At 35.7% G+C, this 24,417-nt stretch overlaps 2 protein-coding genes across 2 annotated transcripts; one reads left to right on the top strand and one right to left on the bottom strand.

The window, feature by feature from the left end:
- The first annotated feature begins 62 nt into the window (after positions 1-62).
- Positions 63-2,637, top strand: LOC113755311 (basic leucine zipper 9-like). Its single transcript, XM_027299348.1, has 4 exons — positions 63-710; positions 798-873; positions 1,025-1,150; positions 1,855-2,637. The coding sequence occupies exons 1-4, from the start codon at positions 508-510 to the stop codon at positions 2,173-2,175; spliced, it is 726 nt and encodes a 241-aa protein (XP_027155149.1). The 5' UTR covers positions 63-507; the 3' UTR covers positions 2,176-2,637.
- A 19,056-nt stretch (positions 2,638-21,693) lies between these two features.
- On the bottom strand, positions 21,694-23,924 carry LOC113755310. Its single transcript, XM_027299347.1, has 2 exons — positions 23,405-23,924; positions 21,694-22,290 (listed from the first exon to the last, which is right to left on the bottom strand). The coding sequence occupies exons 1-2, from the start codon at positions 23,922-23,924 to the stop codon at positions 21,761-21,763; spliced, it is 1,050 nt and encodes a 349-aa protein (XP_027155148.1). The 3' UTR covers positions 21,694-21,760.
- Between the last annotated feature and the right edge of the window lie 493 nt (positions 23,925-24,417).

Here is a 24,417-nt window from a genome sequence, read left to right as displayed (position 1 = left end):
GCTCAGATTAGGATGTAAGCTATACATTTCTGCAAACTCATGTAAAAGATCATACATAGCACTAACATGGGAAACATTTACAGCTGACAGCGGAAATAGGTCATCTCAAAATATAATATGTGGATACCAATATGTTATGTATCGGATAATATTCAAAAGTAGGACTGTGAGCTGCATAAATTATCGTGATAGACAGTACCTCCATAGCAAGAAGAGAAAGGTAACGGGAGATGAGATCCCCTTGCCTTAAACCCCTCTCACTGGAGAAATATCCAAATAGGGCACCATTTATATTTAATGAAAATTTGGCAGTGCAAACTCCATTTCTAATCCAATCAACAGATTGTCTGGGAAAAGACACTAATTCCATAAATGTGAAAAGAAAATCCTATTTTTCAATCAAAAAATTGTAGAGCAAAGGTTATTAACTTGTGTTGGCTTCGTTCTGCAGATGAAAATTCTGCTTATCTTACTGAATTAGGTTTACCATCAGATTGCTTTTAAATAATGCTCTACTGGGTGAATTACCATGATAATATTTTATCAGTTGGCAGTCCAACATCTGCCACTAAGTCAAAAGGAAAAGATAAAAGAGCCATGGTTGCAACTAGTGGTTCTTCACCTGAGCAATCAGATGATGATGAAGTAGAGACTGAAGCTGGTCAATGTGAGGAAAGCACTGATCCTATGGATCTGAAGCGTATCAAAAGGTATAAAGAAGAGCATAACTGTTGGAATGTTTACCAGATATGCTAGTTACTCCTGCTGCTTGCCTGAACCTTTGGTTTATGCTTTAGGATGGTTTCGAATAGGGAGTCTGCTAGACGTTCCAGAAGAAGAAAGCAAGCTCATTTAGCGGATCTTGAGCAGCAGGTATATTGCATCCCAAAGCATTTATTAGGTCAATAATTGTGGTCTCTTCAAATTTGATGTGGTCGCTTCACTGCAACCAAAGAAATTGCAATTGAGTAACAGTTCTTGGGCTGCTTTTAGTGCTTTTGACATATTAATTTTTTAATTTCAGGTTGAGCAACTACGAGGAGAGAATGGCTCCTTGTTCAAGCAACTTGCAGATGCTAGTCAACAGTTTAAAGATGCATCCACAAATAATCGAGTGCTTAAATCTGATGTGGAGGCTTTTAGAGCCAAGGTATTAATATAATTGTCTGCGATGGCTATTCTTCTGTGAAAAATTTAAAGTAGTTTTGGAATGAAATGATTAATTGATGTAAAAGTGCCATGTCGAACTGCACAACAAAATAGAGGAAAGGAAGGGGCGTACCAGATTTTTACCTCTTTCATTTGCTTTGATTAAAATTAAGTAGTGGAAAATTCCTTCCCAGTTCCCACTACCAAGGTCCTCTGGATTTCTGAAAACACTGAAAGCAGGGGTGTCTGTGTACTGTGAGCATGTTTATTATATCCAAGAGGGCCTCTTTGATGGATAGAATTTTCAAGAAGCAGGGAAGGGAGGGATTTATCATGATTAATGTTAACACTCATTTCGATTCCCACCAGCCCGCTAATTGTGGTGGCTTGCCTGCTTCACTGTAACAATCCTGCAAAACAGCAGGGTAGGCTAATGGATGTACATAAGAGTCATTAATTATCTATTTCATGTGAATCAGAATAGTAAGCTGAACATTGTTCACTGGTGGATGACTTGGGGAAAGAACAGGAAGTGAAATGTTGGATAATGTTGGATATCAATCACAGTTATTTCCCTTGGCTTTTCTGTTATTATGTCATTTGAATCTGTTTTGATAATCTTCCCTTCCATCATTCACTTAACGCTGAACCTTGGCTTCTTAGAGTAAAATGGAATTGAAGCATGTAGTTCACACTCTATTTCAGGTAAAGCTGGCTGAAGACATGGTCACACGGGGTTCACTGACCTCCAGTCTAAGCCATCTTCTTCAAAACTATTTAAGCACTCCAGAGTCTCTCAACAATGCCAACATGTGCCGAGGGGAGAATGTCTCTACAATTGTCACAGTCCGTGGGGTTGATCCTACATATCCTGATGTGGGAGTTTCAGTACAAAATTCTGCAGCTCGAATGGGAAATGTTGACAACTTCAATGGCGATCTTAAGAATGGAGTTACAAATGACGCAATGATCTGCATGGCAGATCTGTGGCCTTGGGAATCTCATGCTGGTTCAGTGACAAAGTAGAAGAAATCTCTTTCTGCATTGGCTATTTTACCTCCAGAGGTCTCTTCCTTTTTCATACTTCATGTCCATAGACCTAGTTCATGTAAGTATTTGGCTTACATAGTGATCTTCCCCTAGTTAGACAGAAGCTTAAATGGCTCAAAGGATCACCAAGCACCAGTGACCTTCCTGGGAAAAAGTATATGAACAACTAATTATTTGTTCTCCTTTTTCTGGGATTTGGATATCTTAGACTATTATAGGTTTTATGTACGACTTATCAAGGAATTGTTTGTGTCCAAAATTCCATGTTTCTTTTTTGTTTTGGTTGTTTGCGGTATTATCTTATACATATTGCCTCTGGACATTGGGCTTTGTAGTTTGTGAGAGCATGATCTTCATATGTGCTTAGTCAGAGAGTGCTGTTTGAAGTGAATAATCTTGAGATTTATCAAGCAATGCTAGAGTTGGTATTTCCATTAATCTTATTGTCAACTCGTAAAGTAATGTCTTTTGCTTTCAGTATGGATTCTTCTAAGTGGAATATAACTAGTGTTATTCTTTGTTTTGGTTCTACTCCTTAAAATAGTCCAAGGACTCAAAATGACTTTCAAATTAAAATCTGAATAAAATTAACAAGAACAATGGTACCTCAAAATCACGTAATTTACATGAAAATTTAGTACAATTCAAGTACAAACATAGTTCTTAAATTGTAATAAAATATTTGCTCTGTAGATTTCTCATGAAAGATTATTCAACTTCTAGCAACATTAACAAATTTATGAATCAATCAATTAAAGTCACATTAAGCAAAGAGTAAAAGAAGATAATTGAAATGTTCTAAATGAGATAATAGCTTTTGGATCCACTTGGTTGCTATTAAGGGTGGTCATTGTGTGGGTTGAGCTATTATTGGGTGGGTTTTGCATTTTGATCAAATGGATTATTGTTCAATTCTCCCAACTATTGAATGGGTTAACTATAGATTGGGTCTGGTTGGGTCAACTTAAAAAACTTATAAACTTAACTACGACTCAACATATTTTCTCATTTGCTTCTGAACTTTTAGTTATTTGTATTTGTGTACACACATTTTCATACACTTTTACTGGAAAAATACTAGTAGACTATTTTTTACATGTCATTGCTCTCTCTCTCTCTCTCTCTCTCACACACACACACACACACAAATAAACACCATTTTCACACACTTCCACATGCAAATATACTTGCACTTGCACATTTTTAACACTCATACAAATACGTATTCCATTCTTTCTTTCTCACACATATACATATTCCAATTGAAATTGGGTCAATGGATTATTTTCATTAAAAGAATAATGAGAGAAATTTGATTATTTGGTCATCATAGCACTATTAATTTCCAATCAATTATGATTTTCATTTTTATTGTTCTACAATCGCTTGAGACTAAGGATACGTTTGATAAAATTGAAATCTGAAATGTAAAATCTAAATTCATTAAGTCACAGAATTGTTAAGTGGTGAATCTAATACAACTTTTGTCTGAATTTGAACACTGAATGTTTTATATCTATTTGATAATTATAGACAACTGAATGTCGAATTTCTTGTATTTTACAAATTTCTCCTTATGTTGATTTATTTATAAATGATGATAATATTTTAGTATACTTGACTTGTAGTACATATGATTTAATTTTATTTAAAATAAGAATAATTTATTAGAAAAAGAATGAACCAAAAATGAAAATAAAATTACAATATAACAAATTTATTTGACAAAATACAAAATGCTTGTCTATCAAATGCTATAAATATAATTTATCTAAAATGCTAAAAATGTTGATTTTTAATTTGCTCATGTAAGTTGATCATGAAAGTTTGATCAGCTTGTCGAGATCTTCATTCGTGTTCTACATTTTCTGTGTTGTCTTCAACATTTTGCTCATTTTGTACCACAATTTCTTCATTCTCAAAATCACAAAACCAAATATGCATGACACCACTTCTTCGAAGATAATTGTGGATGGCCACACATGCAATAACAGTATTCCGTTGTGTTGGAAAAGGATACAGTGCCATTGATTTGAGAATTGGAAAACAGGTTTTGAGTACTCCAAAATTACGGTCAATTACATTTCTTAATTATAAAATTTAACTGTTTATTAAGATGGTTAGGTATTGTCTATCATTTTTCTCGATTTATTCCAATATAGTATGGTATAACCAAGTCCATCAAAATTCAAGACCTCTACTAGTATGTATCATTACTTGTTCAATATGTAAAATATAAGAATTCCACAAACAAAGGAAGTAAAGATAAATATTATAAAAAGGGAAAGAAAATGATTAAATTCAATAATACTTGTTGGAAATGTGGAAAATTTGATTGTAAGGCAAATTAATGTAAGCTAAAACAAAAAATTAATGAATTTTTTGAAGATAATGAAATTAAGGATAAATTAATGGCACAATTAGTAAATGAAGAAGAAAATTATTCAACAGAAAATAATTATAATGATTTGAGTAGTTCAAATGGATCAGAAGTTTGTACTTCTGATTCATTTAGCACGTTGGCCTCTTTGTAACATTATTAGGCGCATCAAGTCTCTATTGGAAGATTTGGGGCTATCTGTATGACATGTTTATCGGCAAGCAAACTCAGTAGCGGATGCATTAGCCTTCGTTAAGTTTCATGTCGGACACCTTTTTCTCTTCTGAGGCATCTCTCTCGCCTACGGTCAGGTTAGCGGTTTTTTTTAGACAGGCAGTCCGTCCCTTTTGTTAGGCATTCTATTGTAAGGGAGTAGTACTCCTTATTTCTTTCTTTATTTTTAATTCTATTTCCGCGGTGGATCTTGTTACTTTCTTTACCCTAACTCACTATTCTATGGTGCTTTATCTAATAAAATAAGAATTGGCGTCCCTCCCCGTGTATGGGGTTAGCCAAAAAAAAAAAGAAGTTTCTTGTACTTCTCCTACAAAATATTTAAATGTAATAAGAAGATGAAGAATTTTTACTAGATATGATAGAAAAAATAACAGATCCAGAAGCTAAAAAAGAATACTTAATTAGATTAAAAGATTTAATACTTCAAGAAGAAATATTACAATAGATAATAGAACCTTTTAATATTTCAAAATTACTAGATAAATGTTCATCCATTACTAATATTAGAAAATATACTACAAAAATATCTTCAAGAAGAAATAAATAATTTAAAGAAATAGGTAAGACAACTACAAAATGAAATTTTAGAATTAAAAAGGAAAGACTTAGAAATAGAAACAAAATTAACATTAGCTTCAACATCTAAACCTTCAACTTCAAATCCTCAAAAAGACCAAGAAATAATTATAGCAAAAGATAAACCTAATAACGAACAATATTTACAATTAATAGAACAATTAAGATTTCAATAATGGTTAATCTTGATAGGATGCATTTTCCTTATTTTAGGATTCATGAGCTAGGTATTTAAAAAAAAAAAAAAAAGCATGCGGTTTAGGTTTTTCTTTGTTAAATCTAGCTTTTATGTCGTGAAATTAATTAAATGGCTTGCCTTGGTGTAAAAATTTTTTTCAATAATAGTATATTGTGGTTGCAATCATAGTAGAAAATTTTAAAGAAACATTCAGAGCCTTTTTAGATAGTGGAGCAGATTAAAACTGCATTAAAGAAGGATTAATACCAACAAATATTGTGAGAGAACTAATGAAAAGTTATTAGTGACAAATGGAGAACCCTGTCATGTCACTTACAAATTTACAAAAGTTGTTATATGTAATAATGATTATTGTACAAAACATTATTTTATTATAGTAGAAAATATAGCTCTAGATATAATATTAGGCACTCCTCTTCTTATTCAAATTTATCCATTTTCAGTAGATTTTGAAGGAGTTCATACAAAAATAATGGGAGAGACTATTTCATTTAAATTCTTGACACCAATGAAACAAAGAAAACTTAAACGATTACAATCCTCATCTATTTGTAAAACAGTAAATCGTATACAATTTATTAAAAACAAATAAATTATGTAAAAGAACAAAAATATATTCATATAGATGAACAACTTCAAAAAAGATATTATTCAAAAGAAAATTTTAGAAATAGAAGAACCTATTAAAGTTGAGGTATGTTCTGATCTACCAAATGCATTTTGGAATAGGAATAACAAATGGTAAAATTGCCATATGAAAAGGATTTTTCAAAAAAAGCTATTCCTACCAAAGAAAGACCCATTCAAATGAATTTTGAATTATTAGAATATTGCAAAAAAGAAATACAAACTTTGTTAGATAAGGGATTAATTACTCATTCAAAATCACCATGGAGTTGTGCTGCATTTTACATAATGAATCAACTTGAAAAAGAAAGAGGAATTCCTAGATTAGTAATAAATTATAAACCCTTAAATAAAACATTAAGATGGATAAGGTACCCTATCCCTAATAGAAGAGATTTATTAAATAGATTATTTAGAGCAAAAATATTTTCAAAATTTGATTTAAAATCAGGGTATTGGCAAATAATAATTGTAGAAAAAGACAGATAGAAAATGGCTTTCACCACTCCTTTTAGACATTATGAGTGAAAAATAATGCTTTTTGGTTTAAAGAATACTCCATCAGAATTTTGAAATATAATGAATGATATTTTAATCCATATAGTTCATTTATAATAGCATATATAGATGATGTATTAATATTTTTAGAATCAGTAGATCAACATTTTAAACATTTAAATACTTTCTTAAAAATTATAAAGACAAATGATTTGGTAGTCTCAACCATAGTTATTAAACTCGGCCCGGAGAGGAGACCGGTGAAGGAGGTGGGTCAACGGGTTACTGGTTCAACCGGTGGGTGAGTGGTTGAACCAGTGGGTCACTACATGTATTTAAATATTATATATTATAAATGTTGATATAGGATATATGACATAAATTATAATAAATAATGTCATAGCAAATGCTCATATAATTTAATTTGCTATAAAAAAATTAATTCATATAAGAATCAATAAAATATAAAGTTATTTAGTAATACACCAAATTTCAAGTATAAAATTTTATCTATGTTTAGTTTAATTATCTAACTTATTTATAAATTTTAAGTGCAAAAAATTATTAAAAATAATATATGTTTTTAAAATAAATTATGTTATATGTTATTTTTGAAGTCCATTTCACAAGTTTGGGGGTCATAAATTTTTATTAAAAGATTCCAAATAAATTTGTTTTAGAGAAATGAAAAAGAAAGATAAAATTGAAAATGTTTATATATTATAAGTAAGCAACCTTGTCACCATCTCGTGAAGTAGCCTAGCGGTTGTGTCGTTGTTGCAATGTACTAGAGGTGAAACCTGGTTCTTAGACAAAACCGGCCGGGTTTCCGGTTTAGTCCGGTCGAACCGCCGGTCCGTTGACCAGTCAACGGTTTGACTGCTTAAACGATCCAATTTGAAACCCAACCCGGTCTCATGCCCGGTTCACCGGTTTGATCGGTTCGACCGCCGGACCGGGCCGGGTTTAATAACTATGGTCTCAACCCCTAAAATGAAATTATTTCAAATAAAAATAAGATTTTTAGGTCATGATATTAATAAAGAAACTATAAAACTTATTAACAGAGCTTTAGAACTTGCAGGCAAATTTCTAGATGAGATTAAGGATAAAACTCAATTACAAAGATTTTTAGTGTGTTTGAATTATATAGCAGATTTTTTTCCAAATTTATGGAAAGATTGTTCAATATTATTTGGGAAACTCCAGAAGAATCCACTAGCCTGAACGGATGAACACACCAAAAAGATTAGATATTTTAAAGAAAAAATTAGGTCATTACCATGCCTAGATATTCCTCATCCTCATGCATTTATGATAGTAGAGACAGATGCATCTGAGATAGGATATGGAGGTTTATTAAAACAAAAGTTAGAAGATCACTCAGAACAATTAGTTAGATTTCATTCAAGAACATGGTTTGGTCCTCAAAAGAATTACTCCACCATTAAAAAGGAAATCTTGTCTATAGTACTTCGCATTTCTAAATTTCCGGATGATTTATATAATAAAAAGTTTCTTTTGAGAATTGATTGCAAATTGGCAAAAGAAATTTTACAAAAAAGATGTTGAAAATATAGATCAAAACAAATATTTGGTAGATGACAAGCTATATTATCGATGTTTGATTTTGAAATAGAATTTGTAAAAGGAGAAAATAATTCTTTACGTGATTCTTTAGCAAGGGAATTTTTATAGGGTCATGGACTAAAAAGGTTATTTTATTAAACATATAAGAAGACAACATTATTCCCAAATCAATGAAAGAAAGAAGTTCTTTTTCAACAAAGAAAGGTTGTCCACTATATCAAAGAGAATAGAGATGTCAAAAGAATTTAGCCCTATGACATTTTCAAAAATGACCAAGTATACCTCCGACCATCAAGAGCAGTTCAAATCTTGAAAAAGAGATGTTTTCTAAAAAGAAGAAATATTTAGAGATATCAAATGATTGAATATTGGCTCAATAACATGGGAGCAATGCTTCTCATTACAAAAAATGCATGCAAGAGGAAATTCTAGAATTGAATACTATTATTTGTTGATATTTTCCTAAAAATTGAGCAAAGGAAGTTCATCAAAGGCTTTATCAGTTAAAGATTATGAAATGAAAACTATTCAAATTTCCATTTCAAATACATTTCAAGCCCTTTTAGATTTTCCTCCATTATCTTATACTCAAGCCAGTCAAACTCCTTTTGCATCTTGCAAGAAAAAAACTAAAGAGAAAACCCTAGAAAATTCCACAGAAAATTCAAACTCTTATTTTAATAAACCTTTTACTCAATAAATCACCTTAACCAAATTCAAAGAGACTCCATCTTATAGTTCTTTGTTGCTCTTACAAACAAAATATTTCTAAAAGGATGCCAATGGTGTCCAGATGACCCCTCATTATTTCTTGTGTTCTTCATTGTTATGATTATGTTAATTTCGTGACTACCATTCCTTGTTGATTTTAAAAAAAGAGTACTGTAGCAAATATTGTAGCGACTAATGTAGAGATTACTATAGTGTTAATGTTCATGCATTATGTGACGGCCCCACTTCTCCCTAAGGCGAACCAGAGGGTTGGCGGGTCGCCTGCCTAGCTCTCGCCAGGACTCACGCAAGGAAACTGGCTAAACCCTTCCGACGTATAACTTAAACCATTACAAAATTCGTCACCCGAACAAGCCAATCCTTAAACCGACCAAAACACTAAGAACACATTAACTTCAGAGATAACATTACCATTGGACAACTGAACATCCACTCTTACGTACATCTCCAATCAGATTAAAACATAACTACATTTATACATTACAAACCACAAAGTGAAATCATACCCCAAATACATTCATACAAGTCAAATAACAACTCAGGGTTTGCACTTTTCCAACTTCAAGTGGCAACCCAAGACGAAAGATACATTGTCTGATTCAAAACAACATTCATAAAAGGTAAAGGCAGACTTCAGGTCTCTCAAATGCCAGAACCTGTTCAGGAAAACAGGTATCGTGGGGTGAGCTAAAGCTAAGTGGTGCCCCAAACATGCATTCATATAAAACAAGTAGCAAATAATAATTTCAAACTAAATTCAACAAGTAGGAAAGCGTATAACAGCACAGGGTAGGATACAGGGCTCTCAGGAGCCATTCTTCCCGAGCTTGATCAAAATTAACTGCAGTTGACCCTCCGTGAACTCTCACTATCTAAAGTCCAAGTAGATTTTTTTTTTCTTATCACGCTCCGACCAACTTACTCCCACCGGGCCCGTTCTTCTCAAGAGAGAGTTTAGTATTACTCGAGTATACCTTTTATAGCCTAGTCGAGGGATTCACCCAACGACGTCACAACAAGTGGTTACCAAGTCAGGATAAGAGGCCCTCCCACTCCAAGGTGTGGTACATTCCCCTACCTAGTGGTTTAGTTGACGAGTCCACGCTCCAGTCAACAGTTGCAAGGTTTTGGTACTTGAGTTAGGATAAGAGGCCCTCCCACCCTCAGGTGTGGTACATTCCCCCACTCAGTACCTAACTAGTGCGAGCAAGATATTCGAGAAAACATTTCAAGCAAATCACCACTCGAAAGGGCTAGTGCGATAAAGTACACACTGCCCATTTCGATGGATCAGGAAAACCACTTTCCAATTATCACATAACAGTCAAGAAAGCACTTTAACAAGATAATCATAGAACAAGCAAGGACACTCACCAAACGTGAAGCTCAAAGGTCAAGCTGGGAATCGAAGTCCACGTCCTCGCTAAACCCTAAAAGACCAAATTTTAAAACTATAAGTTTTACTATACAAGTTCTTGGTTTATGTATGAAAGATTATCTGGCATATAACTAGTTTATCTTCTCAAAATAAAACAACAATTCTCTTAGAGTTAAAACTAGTAAAAGTGATAAAATATTTCGTATGGTTTCTTTAAAGGTACTTTCTTTCTAGAGGTGCAAACTAGAACCAACTTACTTCAAATAAGGTTTCTTGCCGAACAAGTTTTCTACGCCTTTTATTTAAAATTACTAAAATCTCGTGTTTTGACAATTTTCCTCTAAAACAACTAGCCGGGACAATTTTACGAAAAATCTAGAGTTTAGAAGTTAGTGCAATTATTTTCTAAAAGTAATAAGGCTAGTTTAAGCAAAGGAAAGAATTAACTAGTGGCAAGGTTTTAAAAGTCCCGACACTCGAATTTTAGCATTATCGTACTATACTCAATTTCTATCGCTTGATACTAGGACAAAATGTTTCAACAAAGCTTGGTTTAAAAGTACTCGAGTTCAAAGGACCAAAACGGACTTCACGATTCCAATTCACTTGCACATTATATTCCAATTTGCCAATATAGCAAAATCACAATTCAAATATCAATTTCACTAGGGCTTCATCAATCATTAGCCCTAGGTCTCAACAAGTTCAATTCTAATAAAAAATTAAACAAAGGAAGTCTAAGACATCAAAACAATTCCAAACCACAAGTCATGGACTTTCCAAGTGCATTTCGGCCAAATCACTTTAACAATTCGACCAAAAATTTAACTCTTGTAAAGATTACTCAAATGGCCAAGAGCTTCATCAATCATTAGCTCTTGGCATCAAACAATCACTTCTTACAACAAATCAACCAGAAATTCAACCCAAAACATAAAAGAAAGTCACGACCAGCTTAACTCACAAGCAACTCTAGAAATTCAGATTTTTTTCTTTCATCCACGGCTCAATCAGTAACATGCATGACTAATTAACTAATTAACTATCAGTTTTAATCCAAAACCAGGTTCGGACATCATCAAAAGTCATCAACCAGCCAGAATTTTATCCAATTCTTCTCGAATGGCTTGCATGCAAGCAGATTCTGTACCACTTCGATTTTCTTGCTTAATCAAGGCTGATTAACCTCATGCAAAGCATAATCATCTAGGTTTTAGTTAGCTAAACACACATCTAGGCTCAGATCACCTCAAATTAACAAATTAAAGCTGCATTTCCCAGCTCAATCTCTCAGCAATTCCAATTTCCTTCATAACCAGATTTTTCTGTGTCTTAATTCATCATCCAAATGCACAACCATCACATGCATGCTCATAAACAACTTCATCTACCTATAATTAACTGGTCTAAGTCCAGCATTTACCTCAACTTGAAGCTCAACTCACGCGACAAGCAGCTGCAATTTTTCTCTCCTCTCGGCTTGCCAAGGAACTCGGGTATGGCTGGTCTGAGCTCAGTTAGTGCAGGCTGTGGTGTTGGTTGTTGGAGTTGATCACAACTGGTTGAAGACGAAGAAGGAAATGGACAGCTCGGCAGTGATGGAGAAGATGATGACAGATAGCTCACACAACCTACCTCTCTCTCTCGGACAGTACAGAAATGCAGCTCACCGACTCTCTCTCTCCCTTGCTCAAGCTTACAACTAGAATGGACGAAGTGTTGACTCTCGGTCCTCTTCACCAGCTCACGGATGAAATGAAGGAAGACCAGCAAGTCTCTCTCTTTCTCACTTCACTCTCGGTTCGCGGCAGAAGAAGGAAATGGAAGTGTTGTGGTGAATTGGAGTTGATGTAGTGGAGTGTGTGTAGGGGAAAATGAGCCGGCAGTATGGAAGGTTGAGTGCTGGTGTGGAGATTGGAACCAGCAAAGATGGAAATGCTTGAATTTGAAGCTTGCCTAATGAAATTCCATGACTGCATGGTTAATTTGAAATGGAGGAAGACTAATTTGGTCTTTTAACATCTTGTCTGACCTTCCACTTAATCCTCACTCGTAAACTAATTCCAAAATTTTACCCCAAATAAAATTCGATAGCCTACTAGTACACTAGTCTCGCAAAAATTCAATTATCGAGATTTTAACGTCCTAAGTGTAATTATAAAGGGTTTTGATCTAAAATCGGTTTCGTCTTAATTCTAGGTTCCCGTTGACACTTAACATTATTAACACTTAAAATTAACTATCGGATTTCAAAGAATTAATATTAACGCAATAAAATAACCTACATCAAGAAATATTAATTTAACTTGGCAAAAATCAAATAATTTAATATTTCGCACAATTAAATTATTTGTAACATAAAAATTATTTTTTACATACTTATTTAAGAATAATAATAAAATTTAGGGATAATTTCAGATATCTCCCCTGAGGTTTCTGACAGTTTCACTCCCCTCCCCTGTGGTTTCTGAAATTCCACAAACCTCCCCTAAAACTAAATAGGCAATGTCAAAATAGACCCAATTTAAAAATGAAAACAATAAAAAATCAGTAGCTGGAGAGAGAATCAAGTGTATACCACAAATGCCCTCATTATCTTGGGTTAGAAAGCTAATCTGATGTGAAGAAAAAGGAGGGAATTCAAGAAGAATGAAACTTGAGGGGATGTAAGTGAGACCAATGCATTCATTGAGGTGTGAACGTCAGTAGTGAACAAAATGGAAGGCAACGGCTCTTTCTGGCAGTCAGTTCATCTTCCTTCTTTGTACGCCTCTTCTTAGGCTTGGCACTGGATGAATTGTGTTCAACTGAATCCTTTCCATTTGTTCCTTCTGAGTCATAATTTGAAGATTTAGTCATTCCATCCACCTTAACTTCAACTTCATCACCAATATGCTTATTAGCTATCTCAATGTCTAAAAATGAAAATCTCCTGAAATTGCATAAAAACCTGTTGATTGAACCAGAAAGTTGTCTTCTTTGGGATGCAAACAATCAAGAGCAGTAACAAGGAGTTCAGAGAGTATTTCAGCCGAAGACGCCTTAATATCCTTCACTTTGCCAAGCATAACAGAGCAATTAGTAGATCTATGTGGCCCAGCTTTCCACGATTTCTTATCACCATTTGATTGTCCTACTCCTCCACCCCATAAGGAAGAAGCGCAGCAGCCACAATCCTTCCTTCTTCATTCAAAATATTATATGTTGATGCAGCATTTCTCTGCAATATGAGGAAAATAAGAAACTGGAAAAACTTATGCCAGGCCAACACAAGTGCAGAAGAGAAGCAAAAATCGACAAAAAATGCTTCACCAAAATTTGCTGTCTAAGAATAAACTACTGCCGGTTCAAGTAGATTGAGATACACAAAAGGCTAAGTCATCAAGGTATGAGCCAAATCTCTATGTCCACAGACAGCACTGCTATGCATGTTACAGATATTAAGACATCAAGGAAGCACAAAACTCATACTGGAAGGCACTGTAGAATGCAAGCAAAACATCCAGATAGAATCTTGTTAAAAGATGTAGATATAAACACATGAAATCTGGAAGGGTGCTGGTTGTATGAATGAACGTTTGAAGAAATTCATGAGTTATAATGAGTTTGCATTAAGCCTGATTGTATAATCTTTATCAATCATTGATTAAATCCATCTGCATTTAATATGAAACCAGAACACGTTTACAAACAGTAATTTACCATCTGTAAGAAAACCAAAGCAGTACACTTACCGAATCAATTGCTTCAAGTTTCATGCCCATAGACCGAATAAATTGCCGAAGGTCAGGACTTACTGGCTGGATATGCCTCCCACAACCAAGAATTAATATTCCTGATATCATCAGCAGATATAGAAATTAACAACTGAATGAAAAAAGCTTATGGCAAAAAAGTGATTCACTGAAACTAATTTACTACTACTACTTCAATAGGATCACATCTGTCGACAGGTTCACCAAATCTGTCAAAAGCTGCGCACAAGACACTAGTGTGTAAATCTTGTTTCCAGTTCAGAACTAGTACAAGAGCTGATCAAAGATTAAAAAAAAAAAAGCTGCTCAACCCCAACATTAAAATAAATTTGTGGTTTGTAACAATGAGTGCACGCTTTGTTCAATGTCAATAGAAGGAAAGGGCTATAGGCCCAATGAAAGATTTCAGGAAAACCAAAACTAAGCCAAAAAAAAATGTCTGAGAGGCATTCCTTTGGCGAAATTCTTCAAGAAAGGCCCTGAGAGACTGAACAAACTCTGGAAAATCTATCTCCTCAAGCGCCTTGAAAACATCCTCAGCATTTATTATCTGCCTATTCGACTCCTTGCATATATCATTTGCAGCTGCGGTGAGGTAGTGGATGAAGATGCGACCACTTTCAGAGAAGGCCTGCAGGGCTTCGCGGAAAACGGAGATTTCAGACTCGGCAGAGAGCTGAGAGAGCTTATCTTTCACCAGCCGCAGGACAATTGTCTTCGGCAGCTCCTCTAATTCCCTAGCCGTCGATTCTGTCACCGTCGTCACTTCACCATTCTCCTTCGCTTTCTCTTTCTCTTTCTCTTTTTCCACCATTCCTACATAAACGTATTACACACGTGCTCTCTGCTACTCTAATTTATTATTAATTACATTAATTGTGTTTATAACTAACTTAGCTAAATTTTTTGAGATAATCACGAAATATTAGCAAACTTGTGAGGGTATTTAAGTCTTTTTGACACCAATGATGTAAGAAATGGGACCTACTAATCTGACAAGGGAGGTTTGTGGAATTTCAGAAACTACAGGGGATGGGAGTGAAACTGTCAGAAACCTCAGGGGAGGTATCTGAAATTATCCCTAAAATTATTAAAGGTCTAAAATGCAGATGCAAATATGTATATATATTTTTATATATATTTTTATTTATTTTATTTATATTTTTCAAGGTTCTCACATCCTCCCCCCCTTAAATGAATTTTGTCCTCAAAATTCTCACCTTCTAAAGAAATAATTCGGTATTTTCTCTGCATATCCTCTTCTAGTTCCCAAGTTGCCTCCTCTATTCCATGATTTCTCCAAAGAATCTTCACCAAAGGAATTTTCTTACTTCTCAATTCTTTCTCTTCTCTTTCCAAAATCTTAACTGGTCCTTCCTCATAAGTTAACGACTCATCCACCTCAATTTCTTCCAATTGCAACACATGGCTTGGGTCGGGGTGATATTTCTTGAGCATAGAAACATGAAATACATTGTGAATCTTGGCCATGCTTGCAGGCAACCTCAACTGTACGCCACTTTACCGATTCGTTTCAAAATTTCAAAAGGTCCAATATATCTCGGCTTTAGCTTCTTACCCTTTTTGGACACTACTCCGCCCTTCAAGGGTTTAACTCTTAGGAAAACTTGTCTCCACTTCGAATTCCAAATCTTTTCTCCTTGTGTCGGCGTAGCTCTTTTGTCGACTCTGGGCAGTTTGAAGCCTTTCTCTAATTAGTTTCACTTTCTCATGAGCTTCTTCCATCCAAGGTATAGCCGTTGGGTCTAAAATTTTCTTCTCTCCACTTCATCCCAATGAATCGGAGATCGACGCCTTCTCCCATACAATGCCTCATAAGGTGCCATTTGAATCGAGGCGTGATAGCTGTTATTATAGGCAAATTTCACTAAGGTCATATACTGACTCCATTTACCTCCAAAATCCAATATACACGACCTCAGCATATCCTCCAAAGTCTGAATTGTCTTTTCTGACTGCCCGTCTGTTTGGGGATGATAAGCAGTACTAAATTTTAACTTGGTTCCCAATGTCTCTTGAAATTTCTGCCAGAAACGTGAAACAAACCTTGGATCTCGATCAGACACAATGCTTATAGGGATACCATGCAATCTCATGATCTCTTCTGTGTACAACTTGGCCAGTTTCTCCAAAGAAAATCTCATGCTCACAGGTAGAAAATGTGCGGACTTGGTAAGCCTGTCAACTATCACCCAAACCGCATCAAATCCTTTTTGACTTCGAGGCAATCCCGTTATAAAATCCATGGTTATGTGTTCCCATTTCCATTCGGGAATTTCTAGTGGCTGTAATAGACCAGAGGGTTTCTGATGTTCAGCTTTTACTTGTTGGCATATCAGACATTTCTGTACAAATTCTGCCACGTCCTTTTTCAAACCGTCCCACCAGTATAACTCTTTCACATCGTGGTACATTTTGTTCACTCCTGGGTGTATAGTATACCTCGATCAATGTGATTCTTCTAGAATTCCTCTCCTTAACCTTTCATCAACTGGAACCACAATTCGATTTCGAAACCTTAATGTGAGAACCCGTAAATTTTCTCATTTTCTAGGTTTTATTCTATTTAATGGCATGTTTTTCTGCATTTTCTTTATTAGGAAAATTTTTTGGATAATTTTTATGAGTAAATATGGTTTTTAGATGATTTTTCTAGTATCGGTTAGTTTTTGAGAAATTAAGAACGTATATCGGACATGGGACCCGCTAGTGCGAAAAGTTCGGTAAAATTCGGCCAATTGGGTTAAGTTTTGTATACATGGTTTATTTTACTAGATGCTAAGAGATAATTAGAGGATACCATATGGATGAGAGTTGAGGAAACAAAGGGATATGCATGCATTAAATAGGGTGACAAGTGTCACCATATGATTAAATCTTGCATTTTTTACCACTATTCATTACTTTACCAAATTAATACCAAAATTGACCAAAAATTCACCATTTTCTTCCTCTTTTTGGCCGGCTCTCTCCAAGCAAAAAAGAAAAGAAAACTCTCTACCATCTTACCTCTAATCTTGCCCAATCTCTCAATTAAACCGTTTAATCTTCAAATTTCTCCATAAAACCTCTTAGTTTAGTGAAGTTAAGCTTGGTTGTGAAGTTGTTTGGAAGGCTAAGGTGGTTAGTTGCTTCATTTCTTGCATTTTAAGGTGAGTATCTAAGGAACTCCTCTTTTGTTCTTGATGATGTTCAATTAATGGCTTGTGGTAGCCTAAGAGGTGTTTTTGTGGGTTATTTCATGATTTTAGTGAGATTGATGACATTTTTTCTATTTATTCATGATTTTTCTGCTTTAATATGATTACTATTGTGTGGCCATGTATGATGGTTGGAAATAATCTAGAATGAAGCTAGAATGCGTAAATTGTAGATATTTGCGGAAAATTTCCGCATTGAACGGAAAAAAGCGGAATTAGGGTTGCAATTGAACCCATTCTGCCTGGTACTGTTACACTTAGTTAGAGGCTGAATTAGCCTTGGGTTAAAACATGAAAGTTGTAGGGAATGATATTTTATAGTGGCCTGAAACATTTCAAGGCAATCGGAGCAACGTAGCCTATGAAAAGACTGAAATACCCCTGCTGCCCTGTTTCTGTCCGAACTTGGTAATCAGCTTTGGTAATTGGTTAATTTGATTGAGAATACTACTGATTTGGTTGTTGAGGTCTTCTTAAGAAATATATCCTGGTATCTTAGCTTTCGGATGGCTTTGGAATCACTTGAATTGGACTTAGGTAGCCTGACTTATGATGATTTAACCAGAATGCGGTTTATTAACCTGTTTATGCGGTTCTGGTTTGGTATATTGACCTTTTGACCTAGTTTCACTACAAACTGGACTGAGTGACCTTCTTCAACATTGTAGCCCTATCTTTTAGCTTCGAAAAGGTGTATAGTGTACATCCATCCAATGCTCTTAGTGCCAGTTGTGTCCAATACGCTTAATGGAGGCAAAACTATTTTTAGGTCTTAGAGCTTAACTTTCATTTCCGGACTTTCCTTAGCTTACTTTAGTACTTATACGTGCTAATGAAGCCTTATTTTCGGCAGTATGTGGAAATTGGTTTATAACTTGTAATCGAGTCTTATTGTGCCTATTTGAATATTTTAGGGCGTGACGGTGATTAAAGGCGCTCGTGAGGCGGAAGTTTATGAAATTTCACTTGCTTACTTGGTGAGTGTACTACTCACTTGTTTGTTACTATGTGGCTTTGTTACACTTGAAATCGATGATTTGATGGCTTAATTGCATTGTTGACCTTGATTGAGGTGAGGGGGTACTTGGTCACTCTTACCCTTTTATCTTATATGACTGTTTACTGTATAATTGAGTGACACATGTAAATACTGGATTTGGTGTCGTATGGACGAGTAACCAACAGCCATTACTGTTACTACTGAGCTCAACCCCATTGGTAGTCGATTGGATCGAGCCGACGAGGGCTTGGTCGTGAAAATTGACGACCCATGGGGATTGTTATATGGAATCGTGTAGTATGAGACTTTCGATTCCGGTATACTCGAGTATTACCAAATTTATACTGTATGGAGTTCGGGCCCGGTAGGGGTATGTTGGGTGGAAGGAATGGAAGTAAAGTGGAGCCTACGGTTGGTTACTTTGTAAACATTGACGGAGGGTCAATGAAATCCGATCAAGTATACAAGCGAGGAAAGGGGCTCTTGAGAGTCGTCCGTATCCTTTTAACCATGTTGTGAATGTGTAATCTTGGTTTACTTCTTTATTGAACGTTTTATACCTATATGAACTTGGTTGCTTGAGTGATAGTATCTCACTGGACGTAAGCTCACTCTATTCCTTTTGTTTTCCTTACAGGAATATAAACACTTTTGGAATGGCTTTTGATAGTTGGTTGCCGAGTTGAGCTTGTTGTAACTATCTTTTGAATAGCTCCTTTTGGGCAAAACCCTAAGTGCATTTTGATCCAACCAAGTCGTTGAGTTGTAATTTGCAAACCGTACATGTACAAACTTGTTGGATAACTTTTGTATGCTACTTTGGATTGTAAATACTTAATTTCAAGATGTATATGTTTGATGGATGTTTGGTGAGATTCTGGCTGGATTCTGACGTGTCAGTTACTATTCATGTCGGCTCCGATTTTCATTTTTTTTTATTCTGTGATTTTGACTTGTTTAAGCGCTCTTGTATGTTCCGGAACGTTTAGACCGTATTGAATTGTCCCGTTAGTCCTGGCGAGAGTTGGGCAGGCAGTCCGCTAACCCCTTTGGTTCGCCTTAGGGGAAGGTGAGGCTGTCACACTTAACATTCCTTCAGACCCTAATTTAAAGTCTAGGGTTTCTCCTTTTTGTACTTTCTCCAAATTTTTCTGGATTATAGGGTCCGTTTTCTGTGCCTCCTTAATACGCTCCAATAATGGTGACTTTAACGACAAGTTCCCAAATAAAATCTTCAATCTCTCCAAGCGAGGGTTCCAAATACTAACTTCTTCTAACATGTCCCATTGTTTTACCATTAACCCCGCTACTTGGGCCTTTCTACTTAGAGCGTCTGCTACCACGTTGGCTTTTCCTGGATGGTAGTTGATTGAACAATCATAATTTTCTAAAAATTCCACCCATCGCCTCTGTCTCAAATTCAATTCCTTTTGGGAGAACAAGTACTTAAGGCTGTTGTGGTCCGTGTAAACTTCAAATGTCACACCATACAAGTAATGTCTCTATTTCTTTAAGGCAAAGACCACTGTGGCCAGTTCTAGGTTATGCGTTGGGTAATTTTGTTCGTGAGACTTCAATTTCCTAGAGGCATAGGCAACTACCTTACCCTTTTGCATTAGTACGCATCCTAGACCTTTCTTAGAGGCATCAGAGTATACGACATAACTTTCTACTCCGTCAGGCAATGCCAACACAGGAGCTGATGTTAAGCGCTTCTTTAACTCCTGAAAGCTTGACTCACACTTTGGAGTCCAAATGAACTTATTATTTTTCTTTATCAGCTCTGTCATAGGTCCAGCAATATTCGAAAAGTCCTTGATGAACCGCTTGTAATAACCTGCTAAACCCAAGAAACTTCTAACCTCTGTTGGAGTTTCTGGCTGCTTCCACATTGTGACTGCCTCAACTTTTGCCGGATCCACGGCAATTCCATCTTTAGAAACTTTGTGCCCCACAAAAGAAATTTCTTCTAGCCAAAACTCACACTTGCTAAATTTAGTATACAATTTATGCTCTCTTAAGATCTGCAGAACTATCCCCAAATGTTTAGCATGTTCTTCTCGAGTCTTAGAATATACTAGGATATCATCAATAAAAACTACTACGAACTGATCCAAGTACTTTTTAAATACTCTCTGCATTAAATCCATGAAGGCAGCTGGTGCATTGGTTAATCCAAATGGCATGACTGCAAACTCAAAATGTCCATATCTTGTATTAAAAGCAGTTTTAGGTATGTCTTCCTTCTTAATTTTCAACTGATAATACCCTTGCCTCAAATCCAGCTTGGAGAAAACTACCGATCCCTGCAGCTGGTCGAATAAGCTATCAATCAGTGGTAGGGGGTATTTATTTTTAATTGTACCTTCATTTAATTCTCGATAATCAATACATAACCTTAAACTTCCATCCTTTTTCTTAACAAATAGAACAGGTGCTCCCCATGGCGAATCACTTTCTCTAACAAAACCTCTCTCCAATAAATCCTGTAATTGAATTTTCAATTCTTTTAACTCTGCAGGAGCCATTCGGTACGGAGACTTAGAAATCGGAGCCGTTCTCGGCACTAGTTCAATCTTGAACTCCACTTCTCTCTCTGGAGGTAATGTTTTTAATTCTTCGGGAAAAAATGCTTCACCAAAATTTGCTGTCTAAGAATAAACTACTGCCGGTTCAAGTAGATTGAGATACACAAAAGGCTAAGTCATCAAGGTATGAGCCAAATCTCTATGTCCACAGACAGCACTGCTATGCATGTTACAGATATTAAGACATCAAGGAAGCACAAAACTCACACTGGAAGGCACTGTAGAATGCAAGCAAAACATCCAGATAGAATCTTGTTAAAAGATGTAGATATAAACACATGAAATCTGGAAGGGTGCTGGTTGTATGAATGAACGTTTGAAGAAATTCATGAGTTATAATGAGTTTGCATTAAGCCTGATTGTATAATCTTTATCAATCATTGATTAAATCCATCTGCATTTAATATGAAACCAGAACACGTTTACAAACAGTAATTTACCATCTGTAAGAAAACCAAAGCAGTACACTTACCGAATCAATTGCTTCAAGTTTCATGCCCATAGACCGAATAAATTGCCGAAGGTCAGGACTTACTGGCTGGATATGCCTCCCACAACCAAGAATTAATATTCCTGATATCATCAGCAGATATAGAAATTAACAACTGAATGAAAAAAGCTTATGGCAAAAAAGTGATTCACTGAAACTAATTTACTACTACTACTTCAATAGGATCACATCTGTCGACAGGTTCACCAAATCTGTCAAAAGCTGCGCACAAGACACTAGTGTGTAAATCTTGTTTCCAGTTCAGAACTAGTACAAGAGCTGATCAAAGATTAAAAAAAAAAAAGCTGCTCAACCCCAACATTAAAATAAATTTGTGGTTTGTAACAATGAGTGCACGCTTTGTTCAATGTCAATAGAAGGAAAGGGCTATAGGCCCAATGAAAGATTTCAGGAAAACCAAAATTAAGCCAAAAAAAAAATGTCTGAGAGGCATTCCTTTGGCGAAATTCTTCAAGAAAGGCCCTGAGAGACTGAACAAACTCTGGAAAATCTATCTCCTCAAGCGCCTTGAAAACATCCTCGGCATTTATTATCTGCCTATTCGACTCCTTGCATATATCATTTGCAGCTGCGGTGAGGTGGTGGATGAAGATGCGACCACTTTCAGAGAAGGCCTGCAGGGCTTCGCGGAAAACGGAGATTTCAGACTCGGCAGAGAGCTGAGAGAGCTTATCTTTCACCAGCCGCAGGACAATTGTCTTCGGCAGCTCCTCTAATTCCCTAGCCGTCGATTCCGTCACCGTCGTCACTTCACCATTCTCCTTCGCTTTCTCTTTCTCTTTCTCTTTTTCCACCATTCCTACATAAACGTATTACACACGTGCTCTCTGCTACTCTAATTTATTGTTAATTACATTAATTGTGTTTATAACTAACTTAACTAAATTTTTTGAGATAATCACGAAATATTAGCAAACTTGTGAGGGTATTTAAGTCTTTTTGACACCAATGATGTAAGAAATGGAACCTACTAATCTGACAAGGGAGGTTTGTGGAATTTCAGAAACCACAGGGGAGGGGAGTGAAACTGTCAGAAACCTCAGGGGAGGTATCTGAAATTATCCCTAAAATTTATTAAAGGTCTAAAATGCAGATGCAATATGTATATATATATATTTTTATATATATTTTTATTTTATTTTTATTTTATATTTTTTTTAAGGTTCTCACATCCTCCCCCCCTTAAATGAATTTTGTCCTCAAAATTCTCACATTCTAAAGAAATAATTCGGGGTATTTTCTCTGCATATCCTCTTCCAGTTCCCAAGTTGCCTCCTTTATTCCATGATTTCTCCACAGAACATTCACCAAAGGAATTTTCTTACTTCTCAATTCTTTCTCTTCTCTTTCCAAAATCTTAACTGGTCCTTCCTCATATGCTAGCGACTCATCCACCTCAATTTCTTCCAATTGCAACACATGGCTTGGGTCGGGGTGATATTTCTTGAGCATAGAAACATGAAATACATTGTGGATCTTGGTCATGCTTGCAGGCAATCTCAACTGGTACGCCACTTTACCGATTCGTTTCAAAATTTCAAAAGGTCCAATATATCTCGGCTTTAGCTTCTTATCCTTTTTGGACACTACTCCGCCCTTCAAGGGTTTAACTCTTAGGAAAACTTTGTCTTCCACTTCGAATTCCAAATCTTTTCTCCTTGTGTCGGCGTAGCTCTTTTGTCGACTCTGGGCAGTTTGAAGCCTTTCTCTAATTAGTTTCACTTTCTCATGAGCTTCTTCCATCCAAGGTATAGCCGTTGGGTCTAAAATTTTCTTATCTCCTACTTCATCCCAATGAATCGGAGATCGACGCCTTCTCCCATACAATGCCTCATAAGGTGCCATTTGAATCGAGGCGTGATAGCTGTTATTATAGGCAAATTTCACTAAGGTCATATACTGACTCCATTTACCTCCAAAATCCAATATACACGACCTCAGCATATCCTCCAAAGTCTGAATTGTCTTTTCTGACTGCCCGTCTGTTTGGGGATGATAAGCAGTACTAAATTTTAACTTGGTTCCCAATGTCTCTTGAAATTTCTGCCAGAAACGTGAAACAAACCTTGGATCTCGATCAGACACAATGCTTATAGGGATACCATGCAATCTCATGATCTCTTCTGTGTACAACTTGGCCAGTTTCTCCAAAGAAAATCTCATGCTCACAGGTAGAAAATGTGCGGACTTGGTAAGCCTGTCAACTATCACCCAAACCGCATCAAATCCTTTTTGACTTCGAGGCAATCCCGTTATAAAATCCATGGTTATGTGTTCCCATTTCCATTCGGGAATTTCTAGTGGCTGTAATAGACCAGAGGGTTTCTGATGTTCAGCTTTTACTTGTTGGCATATCAGACATTTCTGTACAAATTCTGCCACGTCCTTTTTCAAACCGTCCCACCAGTATAACTCTTTCACATCGTGGTACATTTTGTTCACTCCTGGGTGTATAGTATACCTCGATCAATGTGATTCTTCTAGAATTCCTCTCCTTAACCTTTCATCAACTGGAACCACAATTCGATTTCGAAACCTTAATGTGAGAACCCGTAAATTTTCTCATTTTCTAGGTTTTATTCTATTTAATGGCATGTTTTTCTGCATTTTCTTTATTAGGAAAATTTTTTGGATAATTTTTATGAGTAAATATGGTTTTTAGATGATTTTTCTAGTATCGGTTAGTTTTTGAGAAATTAAGAACGTATATCGGACATGGGACCCGCTAGTGCGAAAAGTTCGGTAAAATTCGGCCAATTGGGTTAAGTTTTGTATACATGGTTTATTTTACTAGATGCTAAGAGATAATTAGAGGATACCATATGGATGAGAGTTGAGGAAACAAAGGGATATGCATGCATTAAATAGGGTGACAAGTGTCACCATATGATTAAATCTTGCATTTTTTACCACTATTCATTACTTT

Source organism: Coffea eugenioides, unplaced genomic scaffold (assembly GCF_003713205.1).
Source record: "Coffea eugenioides isolate CCC68of unplaced genomic scaffold, Ceug_1.0 ScVebR1_1417;HRSCAF=2264, whole genome shotgun sequence".
Lineage (NCBI taxonomy): Eukaryota > Viridiplantae > Streptophyta > Magnoliopsida > Gentianales > Rubiaceae > Coffea > Coffea eugenioides.
The sequence above is the reverse complement of the archived record's forward strand: the minus strand, read 5'-3'. Positions and strand labels throughout refer to the sequence as shown.

Coding starts and splice junctions, on each gene's coding strand:
- LOC113755311 (XM_027299348.1), top strand. CDS start 508: ATGCTCTACTGGGTGAATTACCATGATAATATTTTATCAGTTGGCAGT. Junction 874..1,024: donor TAGCGGATCTTGAGCAGCAG/GTATATTGCATC, acceptor TTTTAATTTCAG/GTTGAGCAACTACGAGGAGA. Junction 1,151..1,854: donor TGGAGGCTTTTAGAGCCAAG/GTATTAATATAA, acceptor ACTCTATTTCAG/GTAAAGCTGGCTGAAGACAT.
- LOC113755310 (XM_027299347.1), bottom strand. CDS start 23,924: ATGTACCACGATGTGAAAGAGTTATACTGGTGGGACGGTTTGAAAAAG. Junction 22,291..23,404: donor GTGTATATTGGATTTTGGAG/GTAAATGGAGTC, acceptor ACGTTTATGTAG/GAATGGTGGAAAAAGAGAAA.